General features: G+C 37.6%; 1 protein-coding gene across 2 annotated transcripts in view; it reads right to left on the reverse strand.

The window, feature by feature from the left end:
- Usp25 (ubiquitin specific peptidase 25) overlaps positions 1–19,430 on the reverse strand; it is a 101,798-nt gene that overhangs the window by 8,457 nt on the left and 73,911 nt on the right. Inside the window, exons 18-21 of one of the 2 annotated variants that reach the window (XM_032900515.1) lie at positions 14,451–14,590; positions 10,590–10,703; positions 8,585–8,680; positions 1,029–1,207 (exon numbers count right to left, since the gene is read on the reverse strand). In XM_032900515.1, coding sequence (XP_032756406.1) covers positions 1,029–1,207; positions 8,585–8,680; positions 10,590–10,703; positions 14,451–14,590 — 529 coding nt within the window. The remainder of the gene's footprint in view (positions 1–1,028; positions 1,208–8,584; positions 8,681–10,589; positions 10,704–14,450; positions 14,591–19,430) is intronic. The other variant, XM_032900516.1, reaches the window with a different exon arrangement.

A 19,430-nucleotide genomic window follows, 5' to 3' on the forward strand; every position in this document is an offset into this window, starting at 1 on the left:
TTCACCACCCCAACCCCACAGAGACAACTTCGCACATGTACCATGGCAAGCAAGACTTACTCCCAACCCCCAACAATGCACGCAAACCTGAATAACTTTTTTAAAGAATTAAAAAATAGCTGGATACAATGGTGCACACATTTAATTCCAGCACTCAGAAATCAGATTTAAGATTTCTGTGAGTTTACGGCCAGCCTGGTCTATACAGTGAGTTCCAAAAGTCAATGAAGGTTATAAAGTGTCTCAGGAAAAAAATAAGTAACATTTAGTAACTTGAACCTCTATATCTAGAATCTTTTGTATTTCTTCTTCTTTTTTTTTTCCAGAGCTGGGGACCGAACCCAGGGCCTTGCGCTTCCTAGGCAAGCGCTCTACCACTGAGCTAAATATCTAGAGTCTTTTAAATGAAATTCAGACTAATGAGAGAATAATTAACATTACAAGTGTTATAGCACATTCTGAAAAAAATTGTTGCAGGTGAAAAAATTAAATATTTTATATCATCCTCCATATCAAAGAATTATCAATGTCTATTTTCTGTATACATGGCTAGACTTTCTTCATGGATTGCCCAGAGAGGCAAGCTCACTTTCCAGTTTTAGTGGCTACTGGGAAAATATGGGAGATGCTTGAATCTTTGTAATCCCAGAATTGGCTTCTCACAGTACTGGTTAGAGATGTTACTGTATCTGATAAATCACACGGAAGCCTACAATAAAATTACCTGGCCTAAAATCCCCACAGTATAGATGCTGAAAAATCACATTTTCTTCCATACAAGAGTGCTTTCTTTATTCATAATTTGAATTATCCAAATTACTTTTAGGTAAAACTTTAAAAGGGCATAGCTAGAAATTTTAGTGAAATGGAGATGCAAATACCAAATTAATGGGGGAAAGGTTTGTGCTCTATTTTATTATAGTTTTTGCACACACAAAAGACAGACTTGTGATTTGCAAAACCAAAGTAACCAGAACAATAAGAAAAGTATGAACACATCAAGTAGATGCTTTGTGTTTTTATATTACCTTTCATCAAAACTCAAATTTCTATCTCCAAATTGTTCGAGTAATGTTTTCTCAATGATTTTCTTTGGTGCCTGGTTCTGGATAAAGTAGACCAGGACATGATGTAAACGATAATCTGTTTCTGGTGGGGTATCTTCTTGGGCCAACTTGACCAGCCTTGAATACTCTAATTTTATTGCCTAGAAAATGAAACAAGGCAAAGATTTTAATTAATTATAAGTTGAAGTTCTTCACTATTTTCATGGTAATTAAATGTTCATTTTTACCTTTTAATGTATAAGCTGGCTCATTTACATGTCTCCACATTCCAGACTTTAAAAGAATTCTCTGAATGACCAACTACATAGAACCTTCCTTATCCCATCATCTTTCAAATGTTCTTATGTTTCTACACACAGAAGTGATGACACAGTGTGTCTGCACATGGTGTGGACTGCTTTGTGAAATGTAGGCTTTTGTGCCAGAGCTCCATCAAAGTCTGTCTTGGGACATCACTAGAGGTGCTGTGTGCACTGGCAGCACTAGATTACATACCAGAGTTCCAGAGGAGTTGGACAATCCTTGAACACCCAGACCCGTACATGAAAGCGAGGCTTTTGTGGGCAGTTACACTAAAACTACACCTATTTCACCAGCAGTCACAGTAAGGTACTTGGGTCCTAGTCACCTCAAGTGACTATGACTGCTACTAGAGTACTTGGATTTTATGACTATAGTAATAGCAATGATACATGCTATAATATCACTTGCTCTTTAGCCATAAAATGCTTCAAAAGAACTCATAACACAGAATATTAATATATCTTTCAACATATGAACACAATCTAGATTATATAACTGAATATTTGTAGACTTACATATCAAATACTGCTGAACTAATCAGATAAAGACCACATCATTAAAAATAACTGTCAAAAATTTCCTTTATTTTTATATCTAAATTCTAGCTCTGCTAATCATAAAATACCTTAGGTTACATACAACACACATTACAAAAATTTTATTCAATTTAAAAGTGTATTAGTTTTTTCCCTTCACTTTCTTTTTGTGTGTAACTTCAAGTAATCCTATAAGCTATATTGTTATAGAGGAAAAATAATTAAAAGCATATATTGAAATATTTATGGCAAATAATACTTAAGGTTAGTCAGTTCATTCTAAACAACAAAGCCTTACAAATAGAAGATGATGTTCATTTGTTATAGTGATACAAATCTTCAAAAGTACCTTTCTCAGGGAAGAATGACTTTCCCCTCCAGATATACTGTCAGGCACATAGAAACTTTTCACTATGATTTCTTTTAAAACATCTTACTTTTTAATTTTTGGTGAGGAGAGCCACATGTACTTTTAAAAAACAATGTATTCTAAACATTAGAAAAAAATTATATACCCCTATATTTTATGTGCTGATCTTCTAGATTTACTCAGTAAGTCTCTTAATTTTCCAAGGTGAATCTAGTCACAACACTTCCCATTTGTACTTTCTCAACTAGTAACAGCAATGGACAGACAATCTGGGCCATTTCTACTAGCAGTTGTATCCAGCTGCCACTGGATTAAAGCTAACATGATGAACTGCCTCAAATGAGTTTCTATCATGTTTCTAATTATACTTTTTATTACTTTGGCTGTCTATATTGAGAAATATTTTAAGATAATTATTGTAGATATTGCAATAATATAACATACTTATGAAATATTATAATCAATAAACCTTGTTGACACTAAAAGGCTCAATGTCTATATTCCAGTAGACATTTTATTATGAAATAAAATAAAGCCTTCGACAATTAACTTGATAAGGTGATACTTAACAAAGGAATTTCTTACCATTATCCTAACATTAAAAATATATACTAAAGTCTATAGTCAACCTGATAAAAGCAGCTTTTTTTTTTAATCATATAAACAGCTATTATGAAAGTAATGAGATTTTTTGGAAGAACAGTTTAATAACATAATCAAGAGACTACATTAAAATTTGTTTAAAAGCATAGAATTTTAATAAGAGAAATGTTTAAAAATATATTTGTTTATCCTAACTTGCAAGTACCATCTTGTAATAAAACAATTATGCATCTAAGAACAATGTAAAATATAAGCTAATTATCTAGCAAAATGGTGAAACCTTATAGAAAAGACATAACAAAGGACACCAGATTGAAAAGCCATATCTGGTGCCTTTTTAAAAATAACCCAATCATTAAAACATAATTTCCAACTGCATCTTAAATTAACACTTGAACTCAAATTCTCTAAGTGTTCAGCAAAAAAGTAACAATTCTAAATAATCATAAAAACTAAAAAGTTTCACAAAGTATTTCTTTTATAAAATGAGCATGTGGTTTTTTTGAATAAAATGTCAAACATACTAATGATGCCTGAGGCAATATGTTCATTGCTTAGAAAAATATACCAGTAAAATACAGAGACATAAACAATGCCAGTTACCTATGGAGAATTATTGTATGATAAAGGTGGCATTTTAAATCAGTATAAAATAAAAGATAGATTATACAAAAAATCTTTGGAAGTATTAGATCTTTTTCTATTTGAAGAAATTTTAAATCCTATAATCTAAGTCAAGCATGAAATCATAGAATAAATGATTTCAGTAGTTTTAAAAGCAGTCATAAAGGCTTTTTATGTTTATTTAAAATGTACTTACTAAAATTCATACTATAAAGAAGTATAAAATACAAATTATAAACCACAAAATGCAACTGGAAAACTACTACTGAATTATCATATACTTAATATAGATAAATAAATCTTCCACAATATAAAATAGACAAAGACAGTTATGTTAAATACTAGCAGGCAAAATAGTTCTGCAAAGACACTGATGCTTACACAAATCTAACTGTCAATACGCTGAAAACCAATGATACAGTGAAGGCGTACGACAGCCATTTAACAGCACTTAAAATTAGCAAGTAATTCGGCCTTGTAATTCTAGTCTCCTATATTTGTGCCAAGTATTCAGTGACAGAATAATGTTAATAACTGGAAGTGACTCAAACATCCAGCAACAAAACTGTCAATTGCATATCCCAACCAATAATTCAACTGAATTGTTTGTGACAGATACTATCTAATGACGTCCTCCTAAATAGATTATGTATTTAATTTTATGATGTCTCAATGAAAGCACTGTGTCTGATAATTTAGTATATTGTGCAGGTTGCAGAATTAAGCTAGAAAACTTGGATTTAAAACTAGCCACATCACCACAGAGACCTTATACCCACTTCTCAACCTAGAGCAGTTATGAATTGTAGGAATGCTGAGATTCTGGTCCCATGGTCTCCTCAGTGTGTCGCAGAAGGACACATCATTTCCAGGTGTGGTGTGCTCTAAGAGAATGTTTAAATTCATTTTTCAAGCCCAAGGGAAAACAATGTGGTTAATGTATGAGCTATGGCTTACAAAACTGCTCACCACATTATAAAAAAATAACTACAGAAAAAAATAAGGTGAGGACACAGAGAGAGTAACCCTACTTTAAGTTACTAATATAGTAAATAAGTTTAGGAGTAGAAAATTATAAATATGTGGATAAGTTTAAGTAAATATATCTATCCCCAGAAGGAGACAGAGAGAACTATTCAGTCTATACTTTCATGCCTGTATTAGTTGTTGAAGTAGGACTTTCTCTAAGAAGACTTCTAATATCAGCTCCTTTATTTTATGTAATCCCTCCTAATTTCCTTTGTTCCTCATCATACAGATTGCCATTTAATAAATGTTTGCTTCCACACTAGAAATCAAGATTCGTCCAGGAAGAAACCCAAGCTGAAACTCTATTGCTGGCTCCCACCGGGTTCAGGGCCATGCCTTATGAACCCTAATATCAATCAAGCACCTTATGAAGGGACGCCAGTGTGTCCCACGGCAGCGCATTCGGTGATACAGAACACTAAACATGCTCTGGAGGCAGACACACTGAAAAGAATGAAGAGCGAGGGTTCCAATGTATACGTACAACGTCACATCAACAGGCACACTACAACAGAAGGGCACTGTTCAATTGATGGAGGGAGGAGACTAAAGGGAGGAGACAGGTGATGCAGGAGCACCTCACGAGTTCCACTTCCTGGCCTGATTGGTCGTTACATGGGCATCTGCTCCTTCTGTGGTAATCTACTGGGTTATAACCTACTACTATTGTACTTTTAGGTCATTTTATAAATTAAGTTCACTTTCCATATCAGAGGTAAAGAAAGGTGAGCAGTGGTAATAGGTAATAGTGGTAATAGGTAATAGGTAATAGTATCACTTGGGATTATTACTGGGAGGCAATGATACCCTATCAAGAACATTATTCCATAACGCAGAAGTCAGCTTATCTCACAAGGGTATTACTGTAATAGCTACAGACAACAGTTTCAATTTTTTTAAAGATGCTTATGTCTTTCAAGGAAAATAAACATGCTACTCTCAAAGTAATAATCACCTAATGCTCCCACAGCATGTACAAATACTTAATTACTACCAGCCCTTTACAACTGTCCTTTGATTTTAGCTCTCTCTTTGATTTTAATTTTTCTCATTGGAGCAATTTTAATTTGCCTTTTTGGGGAATCTTTTCTTTAAACCATTTCACTTAAAGATTTTATACATAAAATGGAAACCGATCTTCTCAAAAGAAGACAACTTGAAAAGGGATCTGGTAGAGAACCTTAGCCCCCTCTGCCTGCCTATAACTCTTTTGTGATACACACATACAGTAGACTCCTGTGGGAAGACCTCTGTGTGACTCTTTCTAGGTCAAGGTTAAACATACCAGTTCACTTACTCAAGCCTAACCTGCATCCTTTACTTCTGTTTCTTGTAAGATGACGTTTCCCACAGGATAATTTCCTATGATAATTCTTAAGGTAATCACCGCCAATCAAATCTATCATTGGAAACTCATGTGTGTGGTGAGATGTCTCACCACATAAAGGCACGTGTGTCGCCGCATGACTGGCATTCCAAACTCCACCCACAGAGCCCACAGGAAGGCAGAAAGGGAGAACAGACTCCATAAAGTTGACTTCTGACCTCTACATGTGATTCACGGTGTGTGCACCCCCCCCAACACACACATATACATTCTAACAGTAAGTAACATAAGAATTGGTCAGATCGTAACTCATTAATAAGTATAGTGCTTATCAGGCTCAGAGTCAAAAACTTTTCTCTCATAATCAATAAGTTCTGTAAGGTCAACTTAAGGTTTTCCTGATAATGTTAAGACACAGAGCAAAACACCTTTCCATCAAGTTGTTACATATTTAGCACTGAAGAGAACAGACCACACCGTATATACTTCAGGGAACACAGGGAGGGAGAAGAGGCCATCATATAAAGGCCAATACTGAGTTTCCATGCTGGTAAGCGCCAGCCCATCCTTACAAGTGATGTGTGCACACAGCGCTGATGAAGAGCACCAGAGAACTGTGGACGGTTTACGGGAAGGATACCCCAGGAGGTCTAGATGTAATAAAGACCACAGGCTCACATGTCAATAGCCACTCTGAGTCTTCAAAATGCCAATTTTCTGTAATGAATCTTGGAAATTCTTACTAATCTGGGATCATCAAAGATTGTAAAGGGTGGTATTTACTATAAAAATAGTAAAAAAAAAAAAAGGGCACGTTTATTTCACTTTAAAAAGGTAGAGCATAACTAATGATCTGTCTAGCCAATCCCTGTTTCACAATCTCCCTTCTCACTCTCTTTATAAGCTGTCCCTTTCACTGCACATCAGCACCTGGTACTCCAGGGTGTGAGGAATAAATAGATGAAATACGGAAAATGCATCACGTGAACGTCCCAGGTAACAATAGCTTGAGCTATGCATGGGTAAAGAAGAGTCAAGCTGCGTTTATACTGCTCTGAAAATGCAAAATTGAAACAGCAGGCTGGAGAGGTCTCCATGGTTAAAAGCACTGGCTGTTCTTCCAGAGGACCTGGGTTCAAATCCTGACACCCACATGATGGGTCACAACCACATGTAACTCTTGTTGCAAGAGAATCTATTGTCGTCCTCTGGTCTCTGAGGGCACTGAATCAAAGTGCGGTAATGGAAGCAATGCTGTAGAAATGTAGGCAAAATATCCAGTGACAGAAAATAAAAATTAAAACAAATTTCAAAATGGTAAAAAGAGAGTAAGAGAAGACTCAAGCAACTGGTAGAGAGAGGAACTGATGTCAAATACAGAAAACTATGCCAAAAAACTGCATATTGGGGGAATATTAAAGGGAAATGAAAGGCAAAATGAGGGAAGGAAATAATACCATCGATAGAATCAGACACTCATAAAGAACACAGTAACACGTGCAGAATCTATTCGAATCTCCTTTTGCTTATTTTTTTCTGGTGGCCTTCTCAACTATTTTTTTTAAAGAGGAGAATTTATTTTAAAATTTTTTTCATTGTATCTTACAAGGCTGATCAATTTGTTCTTTAACCATAATTACAGATGTTTGCAACTTAACACTTCAAGTTGGATATTCAAAAAGTCCATGGAATTAAGTAAAATTGATGAATTCCAACAAATCCAGATGGAATCATTGAGATGGCAAATTAGTGCACTGCTTCTGCTCTATACACTGCTCGGAGGGTCCGGCTTCTGAGGAAGAATGGGTGATGACAGCTCACAGAAAACGAAGGGAACGTTTTAGAGTGTAGAGCATGCATGCACAAGCTAGCACACGCACACACACACACACACACACACACACACACACGCACACACACAAGGTCTTTTGGTAAATCTCACAAAGTAATGCCTCACACATAGGACTTTCAAATAAAAGGACAAACAATACAGCTCTGGAGAGTGGGCACACTTAAAAGTGAATGTGTGAGATGGTGAAAGGAATCAACTGGATGGTCTCCCACTCCTTGAGATGAGGAGAATATTTAAAATTCAGAATAGATGAAAAGCAAGGAAGAAGCAAAACATAAGAACTGAATAAATAATTTTCAAAAACAGAGAACTGCTTTAGTGTCAACAGGCAAATTAAAGGACACATAGTGCAATACTGACCCGCAGTCTGACCTCTACGTAAGAAATAAACTACGACCAGTGGCAATTACCCAGGCCCAGCTACTGCTCTCCAATGCCCTTAATCTTTGGATTACATTACTGGCAATGAATGAGAGACGCTACTACAGTAACTCAAGTAAAATGTTCCCATTTCCTTGAATTATTTGCATTAAAAAGAAAAGAAATTCTGGATTCTTACACACAGCAGCTCCTAGAACAGCAGATTGTCATAATTCACAGAGGAAAACAGAAATGTATCTAAAGGGCTGGAGAGATGGCTCAGTGGTTAATAGCACTGACTGCTCTTCCAGAGGTCCTGAGTTCAATTCCCAGCAACCACGCGGTGGCTCACAACCATCTGAAATAAAGTCTGATGCCCTCTTCTGAGGTGTCTGAAGACAGCTACAGTGTATCCATATACATTAAATAAATAAGTCTTAAAAAAAAGAAATGTATTTAAAGAGATAAGGTGCTGTAAGACATCACAATATTTTCAATGAAAATGTTTAGTACCTTAAAGAACCCTGCTTCAGGGCCACACCTGTCATACACACTCCTGGATTTACCTATCGCCATGATAATGCCTTGCATACTGGGTGTCATCATGATCTGCCACAGAGATTGAAAGTAAGCATTTCTGAATGGTTAACAGGAAAATGAAGAAACAAAAGCAAAACACCTTTAACAAAAAGAAACAAACTATTTACATGCAACTTAAAGGCCCTTTGTTCTTTAGCGCTTAGGAATCAAATGGTGCATTTATAAAAGAGCAAATGTTTTCTGATGCACAAGGGAAAGCACCATTCAGTCATCTGAGCAGTGGTCCAGTGGCTTACAGGACGCCCATCTGTACAGAGTACAGAAAGCGTTCCTTCTAAAGTGCAGAATTGTAAGAAGACACCCCCTTCTGGACAAAGCAGAAAATGAATACTTTTCCGAGAGAACCATTTCAAAGAGGGAACCAACACTTAGTAAATCCATGAAGAGCTTGTACATTTGCTCAAGGACTGTGGAGTCTCTAAAAACTCCAGTTGGATCCCACTCCTGCTCCAGGGCTGGGGAGCTTCGTACAACTGTGCATCGAGTGTATTGGTAAGCAAACCAAGAGTCTCGAGGCACATGCGCTGTTAGGCAAGGACTCCAACAGAGCACAGCAAAGCGAGCAGGTCTAAGTAGCGGAAGGAAGCTTTCCCACCAAAGGTAGTACTGAGTGAGTAATCACAATCCTTTCACAAAGGCCAAAACCAGCTCACACTGAAAACAAGCAATTTGGTGCTTCAGAGTAAATGAGTACTTTTATTAGCTTGGATCAGTCTGCATGAGCGCAAACATGGAACAGTGTAATATAGTACTTCACATACTGTATACGATATGTAAGCCCTATTTACAAAATGGATCATTCTTGGCTATTTGCCTTTTAAATGTCTGAAATAAGTACCACGACCCCGTCTCACTGCGGCTACCCCTGCGGATTCCCTAAAACTATGACTCACACTTGTAGTTTGGATTATACATGGAGGGCTGCTTGTGACCTCCACTCACTGCCTGCTTACACAAGTCCTCTGATCAGTCCCTCTCTCTCAGATCTAGTCTTTCTGTAGACATGCTTTCTCATATTGGCACAGTGATACTAATATCTTTATAACAACTGTAAGTTTGATGATTAATTTTTACATATTCATAATTAAAATTCAGGAAGAAAATTTTCAGGAATGAATTATATTTAACATCCAGCTCTTATCCAAAGATATGAACACTAAAAAGCTGTGGTATCTCTCTGACCATAAATCACCCTGGCCTCCCCATCTCCTACTGTCAATATTCCAAAACTGCTCATCTGTCCTCTCTCAAACGCAGAAAAGGACCACATGAAAGAATTTCAAGGGGAAATACATAAAAAGGGATGATAGTAATCTGATGGAACAAAACAACTGAGTTTCAACTGTATTGAAAAGAACTTTATCATGAGAAAGAAAAACACAGGAGGCTGGTGGAGTAAAAGGTAACTGAGACAAGCAGAAGAGAAGGAGGACGATGGGACGACAATAGAAAAGAAGGCAGTACCAGACATCCTAGCTGTTGTTACAGCGAGAGTCATAGCAGCAAAGCTCTCAGTTATCCACCTCGCCATCAATCTGCAGGGCTTTCTGGTGGTAGGGAATGATGGGCAAAGTATACAGTAAATTATACAAGTAGTTTAGTAGTATGCTAGGAAAATAGTTATTTTGAAATGCAAAATGGCATTATACATGTAACTAAGCAAATCTTACTCTAATTCTCAGCCTGAGAGTGAAGTGACGTTAAAAATTCATTCTTTCCATCTATTTCCGAGGCTTCACCCTTTCGTCCTACATTGGGTACCCAGGTTCTGTTAGTAGCCGGTGAGGCTTCAAGCACGAGGCAAAGCTGGACGTTGTGCAGCAACAGACATTAAGTGTGTGGCACAGGCATGCCTATGGGCTTGCACATACTGGCAAAGTGTGGGTGCAAACCGTGCGGAACACTGCAACCAAGGTACCTCGTCATCATACCCTCCCTCCTTTGACTCAATCATAAACTTCCCTATGTGAGGAATCTGCACCTCTACAGCTTGCTGATTAGAAGGGGGTTGGCTGGTGGTATTTTCAGGTTTCTGCAGAAGAAAATCATTGGTAAGCACATTAGCAAAGAAAATGACGGACACAATCTCTTTATGTACAGAGGCTTATAATCTCTTTCCATACTGTATTTACTACATAAAAAATGAAACCACTTAAAAATAAACATTAGCACCAGGTTTAGTAATCAAACTGTAACACAAAACTTAGCCTTTCTCTTTGTACTTTGGATACTTCAGGTAGCTTCTCACCAAGCATTTTAGACTTAAAGTATTTAAAAATAGCAAAGACCAGAGTCACACTGAATGGTGGGTAGTATTTGGAACAGACAAACAGTGCTAGATACTCCAGAAAGTCTTTGTTGCAATTCTATGAAAATTACCCTCTAATTCCAGCAGTTTGCAAGGGTAAGGCTTTCACACAGTCTTGTTCAACCAGCAGGTTTAGAGTGTGAACGTCTATTTCTCAGTCAGCAGACGGCAAAAGCACAGGAAGGATCTGGGCAGCTTGCTTCAGCCATTGCACTGTGCGTCAAAGCTTTCTTAATCAAAAATAGGCAGGAGCTCAAATATGAAATATGAATAAGAACATTTACAATTTTTATTCCTATTTGAAATAGAAGAGGATTTTAATGTTGTACATATCTTCTTCTATTCTACATATTATATATATTTACATATATATATTTAATATACATAATACATATTTAAATAGACTTTAACAATGAAAACACAAGTAATGGTCAAGAATAGTATTTGTTCTTTTAAAAGAAAGGTTTATCTTAAAAGTGTTATTTTGTAACACATTTTGGGTGCTCTACTGATCAGAATTTTCATCATCTACAAAGGAAGTACTCACCCTGCACTGCTATTGTGATCACGAGCTTATATTTAAGTATCTTGTGTTTATCAGCTGTTACAAATAGTAGATATAGGCAAATCATTACATTATTTTAGTAAAATACCTTTAATAATTTATACTGCAATAATTTTAAACTATTCATACTATCACATATTTTATAGAGATGAATGTGTTGTAATTAAAAATAGTTAATACATCTAGCATTGAGACATTTTGTGAGGTGTCCATTAACAAAGGTGAAAAGTAAACCAGTAAATTCCAATCCATGCTGGGACTTTAGTGGTGACTTACTAGCAACCCAATTTATGATTTTAAAGGCAGAAAAGGGGACCTGGAGAAATGGCTCCTGATAAAGAGCACATCCTGCTCTTGCAGAGAAATTAAGTTCAATTTCCAGCACCAATGTCAGGTATGTCACCCTACCTCTAACTCCAACTCGACAGGACCCAATGTCCCTTTCTGGATTCCGTAGGACACTTGCACCTACGTGTGTACAAACCTGCATGCAAAGACTCATGTACGTATAATTATGTGAAATATAATTGAAATAAAAAATACTTCAAAAAATAGCTACCAGGACCTCTGTCTGGGGGGCGGGAGGAGTTCAGTTAACAATAATAAGCCCTTTTTGCTACTGTTAAGTTTCAAAAGCATAACGTTGACACTGATAATCCTGGAAGGAAAGAGGTTCTACAAGCACAGCAGAATTCAAACTCATTCAGCATATTTTTCATATAAACTAGGTGAAGGTGTACTAAAGTAAATGTTTATTTTTAATTATCTATTATTTCACCCATAGTGAGCAAATTAACACAAACTAAACAAAGGCCATAAATGAGGAAGGTCAGACAGAAACCATTAAAATAGCCCAGAACTCACTGGTTGTATGGTTTTATAAAAATCGTTCTCATAGAAGGGACTGAGAACACGAGTCACAGGACTATAGAACGTATGTGTGACTGCAAATCCAACCCAGAGCAAACTCTCCTCCGTCAAACTGAAGGGACGGTGGAGTTCATGAGTGTGGTTTGTTGTATTTTGACATCAGGAGTCCGTCTCATGTCAGCGGGGCACTGATATAGCGCCCCGTTTAATAATTAAATACAAGGACTCTACTGACAGAAAACAGGTAAAGTGGGTAGGCCAAGCTGACCGAGCCATCTGCTTTGCAGACTCCCAAGTATCAGTTAGAAATCAAAGCAATTCTCTAGGAAAGCCAGCTGCCCAGACATTTGAGGACTGCTGATAGCCTCTGTGCTTCTAAGTCTTCCGAGGAGTCTCCTCTGCAGCTGGAACCTAAGGTGCTGTGTACCTGAGGGGACGGAACCTGTACACCTACACCCACTACCAAAATGACCCAAAACTACACGAAATGCTCAGCATTGACCTCACTCAGTCCCTTTAATTTTGAAGAAAAAAAGAAAACTGTAACTCAAGTAAAAAGTTTACTCAAGATTGCATTTCTAGTAAGAAAGGAGATCATCCCAAAAGTCACAGAAATGGTATCTGAAGTCTCAGGACTGTCACTGTCATTCCTGGTCTATGCTAAGTATAACTGGGAAAAGATAATGGGAAGAGGTTGCCAGCGTCCTAAGCAATAATCCCGAGACTAAGAGCCACAAACCACTCAGATGCTAGCAGCTCACAACCCTTCCACAGGTCCAGACTTCCCACCGCAGTCTCCTTTCTCTCATACCTGAGCTAATTTCTAAGAAGATACCCACACCAGTGAATCTAGGTCATGTGAATTAATGCGACGGCTACGTGAGTTAGAATATTTATAATTAGCTGAACTAAGATGAAACATGATTCTATATTACAAATTATGATTTTGGTTTTCTGACCCAGCTAAAAGTATGATCTACCTTAGGGTTTAATGACTGCAGGCGCCGATTTATGAAGACCCCAAGTTAAAGTTTTATACTGGTAAAAGTATGCTCCCGGTGCCAATTGTCTGTCCTTGTTTCCCAGGTTTTCCTGTTCCCAAGGCCCCCAAGAGCAGAGTTTTCAGACTCAAGAGGCAAAGTATTTACCAAGAAACAACTTAGAGTTAGCAGATGTTCTTAAATTATTTACATAATCTAAGACACTTGCAGAATTTATAGCCTTAAAATATTTTTAATTTTCATATTAAGAAGACTGTAATATATTTTCTGTTTATTATTCAGTTCATTATAATATAACTTGTAGAATGACTTATTTACTGGAAATTTTGATTAATGGGTGTCTTAAGGTAGCAGGCTACGCTGAGACTTGTAAAGTACAGCATCTTGTCATGTAAGTTTCTGAACTATCCTATTGTCTCTAGTTCTTAAGGACAAGGATCTTCTCCTAATGGAGCTCCAATAAGCCTGCATGGGGCTGTCTATATTAACTACTAAAAATGGGGTGGGAGTCACAGTACAAAATTCTTGACGTGTTTTTTAAACTCATACTCACTGACTCAACCCTACATCTCTGGTCAATTTACTCCCATTCAACAAACTAAAGTGCGCAGAGTTTCTATCCAGGATAGGCACAAACTGCACATCGGATTTATTTTCTCGTAATATTCTCACTTATTGTTAACTACTTTCCACAGAACATTGACAACTGTCTTTTAATTTCTCAATTACTGCAGTATCAGTATATCACAGACCAAGGGGAAAAGTACTGTTGAACTTTGTATCTCTTTAAATTCCAAGTCAAATGAAAAACTTAGTCTGTAGTTTTTGAGTCTTTTTAGACCTCTGACAGGAAAACAGAAACTGAAGAGGGCATTTTATTTAAACTCCTAAGCTGAGGAACTGACAGCCCACACTCCCAGATCATGCTCATGGCAAAGGCACAGTGTCCCCTGACAGCAGGCAGGGCGCTCCTGCATTACACTGTGAGAACGCAGTACATGGCTGTGTTCCGAGAGCCAGGAGAAAAGTTCTTACCGACTGCAAAACTGTCTCTGGCCCTTTATCTTCGTGATCATGTGATGCCTTGGCAATCACTCGGAGAGTTTCTTCTTTCCAGTGTTTTGACAAGTCACTCCTTGATGGCTGCTCTAGATAGTCTGGTCCTCCTGCTTGTGCTTCAGGAGAAAAGAATCAATTGTGTATCTAACATAAATCACAAGGCGACATAAAAATGCACCCTCCAATGTACCGCATTTATCCAAGAACTTAGCAACAAAAAGTATCCAAAAAAGGACAAACAAAACCAAGAGTATTCAACTACTAAAGAACACACACACATTATGTCTTATGTAAGGAAACTTTTCTACATGAAAAGTACCAATCTCTTTTGAATAGCCATCCAGCTTTTGCCTAAAAGAAGAACTGGATTGTCACTGCGGTTCTGGTACGGGGTTCCACAATGAGTACAGGTGAGTTGGCTGTTTGCCTATTTTTCCATTTATAAATCCTAACCTGAGGGAATCCTACCATCTCCATTTTGACCCTGCCCCTTGTAAGCTCTCGGAACAGAAATGATGCCAAGTTCACACACTGATGCCAATATGAATTTGTGACTTCAGATACCATTGAGGAGAAAAATTCAAAGCACACTTCCCACTCTCCCTCTCTTCCGAGGTCTGTATCACAGCTCCAGCACTATTCTGGATATCCAATCAAAGCTTTACATCCCCAGGCTTCAGCCTTTTCCTCCTATGTCATCCTGCATTCTCTGCCAAAAAATGGCCCACACACTAACACTTCTGCATATACTAAAGGACAAGCTTGCCCTAGCTTTTCATACGCTTCCTGAATGTTCTACCACTTTCTGGAAATGAGCTTATTCACTCACGTATCAATTCTAGAGAAGAGTTCCTAGGCTCCGCCATTACTTACATGTTGGTTTGAGTAAGTCTACAGTGTGTGTTGTGAATCCATTGTGTCCCTCCTTGATGTAACCTCTTTGTCGCCTCCCAAAATATGACAATGTGGAGACTCCAAAGAGGCAAATGACTCCTCCTCGAAAATAAAAATCACTAACAGAGGAGAATCCTGATTCTAAAGTCACACAGACTTGCCCTTTAAAGACTACTTTACTTCAATTATAGCTTAACAATTACTTTATTTAACGCTCGTATCCCCTGCCACCTGTAAAAATCTCATTGGCAAGCATGCTATTTCCCTTTTGCATTGCTAATTCTCCAAGGCCCTGCATGAATAGGAATGTAATTTAATACAACAAAGAACTGAGCAATTTCATTAAAGAATGAACACGAGGAATGACAAGGTAAACTCTCCAAATTGCTACTGGAAATAGTGAGTCATTGAATAATGACCCCAGGGGACAAAACAGAGTTACAGGCAGCCCCCACTTAACATTTCACTTTTATCATTAAAATGTTTTTCATTCAAAATGTAGTACTGTAATTTTAATATACACAAATGGGCATTCATCTTGCCAACAGATTTTAATAAAACATATGTGTGCTAGGCTCTAGATCTCCAGGAGTAGCCAAATGAACAGTATTGTCATCTCTTAAAATAAATTGTGGACAGTCACTAATTAAAATTTGAAGGATTTGTAAAAATTGTAACAAAGCGTAATTTGGATGAGAACCACCATATAGATTCATATATCTGAATGTTTGATCCTCAGTTTGTGAAACTATTTGGAAAAGATTTAGAGGCACTGGAAATAGATTGTGAGTTTCATACAATTCATATATTCTCATTCTCTCTCTCTCTCTCTCTCTCTCTCTCTCTCTCTCTCTCTCTCTCTCTCTCTCTCTCTCTCAGAAAACACAAAGAGCCAGTCAGATTACACACAGCACAGCAAACAGAAAGCTTCTAACAGAAGATGGTGGTGGGCAAAGTGTTAACAGTCTTGAATGCTATAAATGTTTTTAGTTGACCAAGAGGTAGAAAAGGTTCTAACACAAAAGGAGCTTGAGGAGTTTGCCAGAAAAGAAGTAGGGGCTATGCAAAGCTTGGCTGGTATGCAAAAGTCTCTCAGTTTTATCACTAGCACATACAGAAAACTACAGTGCTGCATTTGAATGATAAACTAGAGAAAGTGGAACTAAAGTCAAGCAGTATAAGTTACTGGAGCAATACTGAACGCACTGAATGGTTACACCCTCCATAACAGACAGCAGTAAAGGCACACAGAAGCAATGGGATACAGAGTATTTTGGAAGCCATATTAGGAACCAGAACTTGAACACAAAGGTAATTCCAAGTTTTGTCAGGGTAATTGTGAAGATAGAGATGGTTTTTACTATAGGAAAACTAGAAGTAGAGACTGCTTAAAGGACGTGTATATATATAAAGGAAATAGGGTAAAAGAAGCTACTTCCCTACCTGTATAACTATTCCCTCCTTGGTGCTGATGTGTTCAGTGTCCCTACTGAGGAGAGGGTATAGATAGTGGAGCCTACTGGAAAGGGCATTTCTTTCTGGATGGCTTCTTGCAGGAGCCATAAGCTTTATCCTTGGGGCTTAGGAAAGTATTTTCTGGTTTGGCAGTTTCTTTTCACCATATGGCAAGAATGACGGCTGACAGAATAATGACCTTAACACAGTAAAGCAAAGGCAATCATCGGGCCACACATTGTCTAACTAGCGGTCCAAGGCTTAGCAATAGTAAGCTGTCTACGAGGGAGAGTAAGGTTTGTAGGAGCACAGTCAAATCCGCTGTAGTTCATGAGGGCCACGATGGTTTTCTACATAGAAATGAGATTCCAAAAAACTTCATGGGTAATATTAAATGATTTTGACCAAGCATCTCACAGAACTACTTTCTCTACCTTGAAAAAAATAAGATAAATGTTTATATATTTCAACTATTTTAATTCCTCATGAATTAAGATGAATCTATATGAGTCTATTATTACAATATATTAAATGTAGTGATATTCATAGTTCATTCATAGAATTGAACTATGGACTCAATATACATTCTTGGGATTGTGTTGACTATTAAAGATTTTTTGAAAGTTATGGCAGCTGATTTGTGTCTTAAAAGACTCATAGGCAGGATTGTTTTAAAATGAGGAGCATCCAGGCAGAGGAAATAGTTTTATAGAAACAATTTTAAGGACCAATAAAGGAAGAATTTAAAAAGCCTGACATAAATGACATTAATAAGCAAGTCAAAATTAAGTACTTCTTAGGAGAAGTTACAAAAAACATAATTCTGAAATAGATTGAACTGATCTTGAAAAGACTCATAAAGAGTTTTTGATATTTAAAGGATCTTAAAGTAATAAATCCTGTTATCTCATTAGCGATGTCACTGTTGTGGAAGAGTCCCCTTCATGTGAAAGATGTGAGGAATAGGATTGCAGTAAAAGAGGGAACTAGCTAGTCCCTTGTAGTCCTAGAAACCAGAGAATCAGTCAATGCATAAGGTAGAGAGAGAGAGAGAGAGAGAGAGAGAGAGAGAGAGAGAGAGAGAGAGTTGTTTTCTAATACCCAAAGGTAAGCACTATTAAGTTTTTTTCCTTTGGCATTTTCTACTTGAAGACATAACCAATCTAATAATTTTGATTTAATAAAAAAGCATGGTTTTATACACATTTTTAAACTTAAATAAAAAGCATTTTAATGACCTTTCTTTTACTAAGTTGTTAAGAATGAAAGGTCCAAGAAATCCATGTTGCCACACATATGGGCAATTTCTCTATCAGGGTATGCATCCGGAGGACAAATGCTTGACTTTACCACATACTATGCTCCAAACTGATGATGCCATAACCATGAACCACATAAACCTCACACTATTTCAGTTGCTTATAAAGAGAAAGAATCTAATGGGCAAAAATAACGCATCCCCCAGGATCCAGATGGAGGACCTGGAGTGATTGCTTTTGCTTTCTTTATTCCTGGAATCTTCCTTGACTTCTATCATTGTTTAGTGGTTAGGTTCCCAACAACTCATGTGTTGGAGGTGTATTCACAAGATGGTGGTGCTTTCGGAAGGTGGTCCAGTAAGTGGCACTCTAACGGCAAGTAGGTCGCCAGGGCACACAGGCCTACTGTGGGGAGCCCTTGTACTGATTCTTCTTTTCCCTCATCAGCAGAAATCGAGTAGCTTGTTCTCCCTGTGTGATCTGCACCATCGTGTTCTAGCAAGCCATAGACACACAAGGAAGGAAGCCAGGAAATCATCCTTTCTCCCTAAGATGCTTCGTCTTAGATAATTGATTCAGTAAAAGATCCCATTACAGAGGGTTGTGAGCCACCATGTGGTTACTGGGAATTGAACTCAGGACCTGGAAGAACAGTCAGTGCTCTTACAGTGAGCCATCTCTCCATCCCCCTGGCATTCTTTACTTCTCTAAGACACATTACTTGGTTAGAGTTCAGTATTTGGCAGCACATGGCATTCTGCCCCTTCCCTAGAGGATGGAGCTCAATGCTCAGGCACCTATGAAGAGTCCTAATTGGACGCTGGGTTATGAAAACAAGAAGACATGGTGTGGGGAGAAGGAGGAGTTGAAGAATGGGTTGCATATGATTTATACACATTCAAGTCAGAAATTATGAAAGGGTAATTTTTAAAAATTATCAAAAATGCCTTTATTAAGGATGGACACTAGCAATGACATTATTGAAATTTCCACCAGGAAAATTACAATTTAGAAAGGATTCAAAGGCTCTCTGCTATATAGTGTTCATTAAACTAATGAACTGTATTCCCAATCCTGTTTGGTAATCTCAGAGTTTTTAAAACCCAACCGAATTGCTCTTCCAGAATTATGGAGTAACTATGGGTATGTTAGTGTTGTCCGTTGAGAACTCTTTCCTAATAGCCAATTTGTTTCTTTCCTATACACAGTGATTGCCGCTTCCTGCCAAAGTACAGCAGATGACGCGAAGCACAGAGAGGAATCTTAGCTGTCTTCAATGAGCGAGGAAGCTGACCTGCGGCCATCATAAGTGTTAGATGTTTGCTAAGTCCTATTGCTTCCTCATACT

Source organism: Rattus rattus, chromosome 4 (genome assembly GCF_011064425.1).
Source record: "Rattus rattus isolate New Zealand chromosome 4, Rrattus_CSIRO_v1, whole genome shotgun sequence".
Classification (NCBI taxonomy): domain Eukaryota; kingdom Metazoa; phylum Chordata; class Mammalia; order Rodentia; family Muridae; genus Rattus; species Rattus rattus.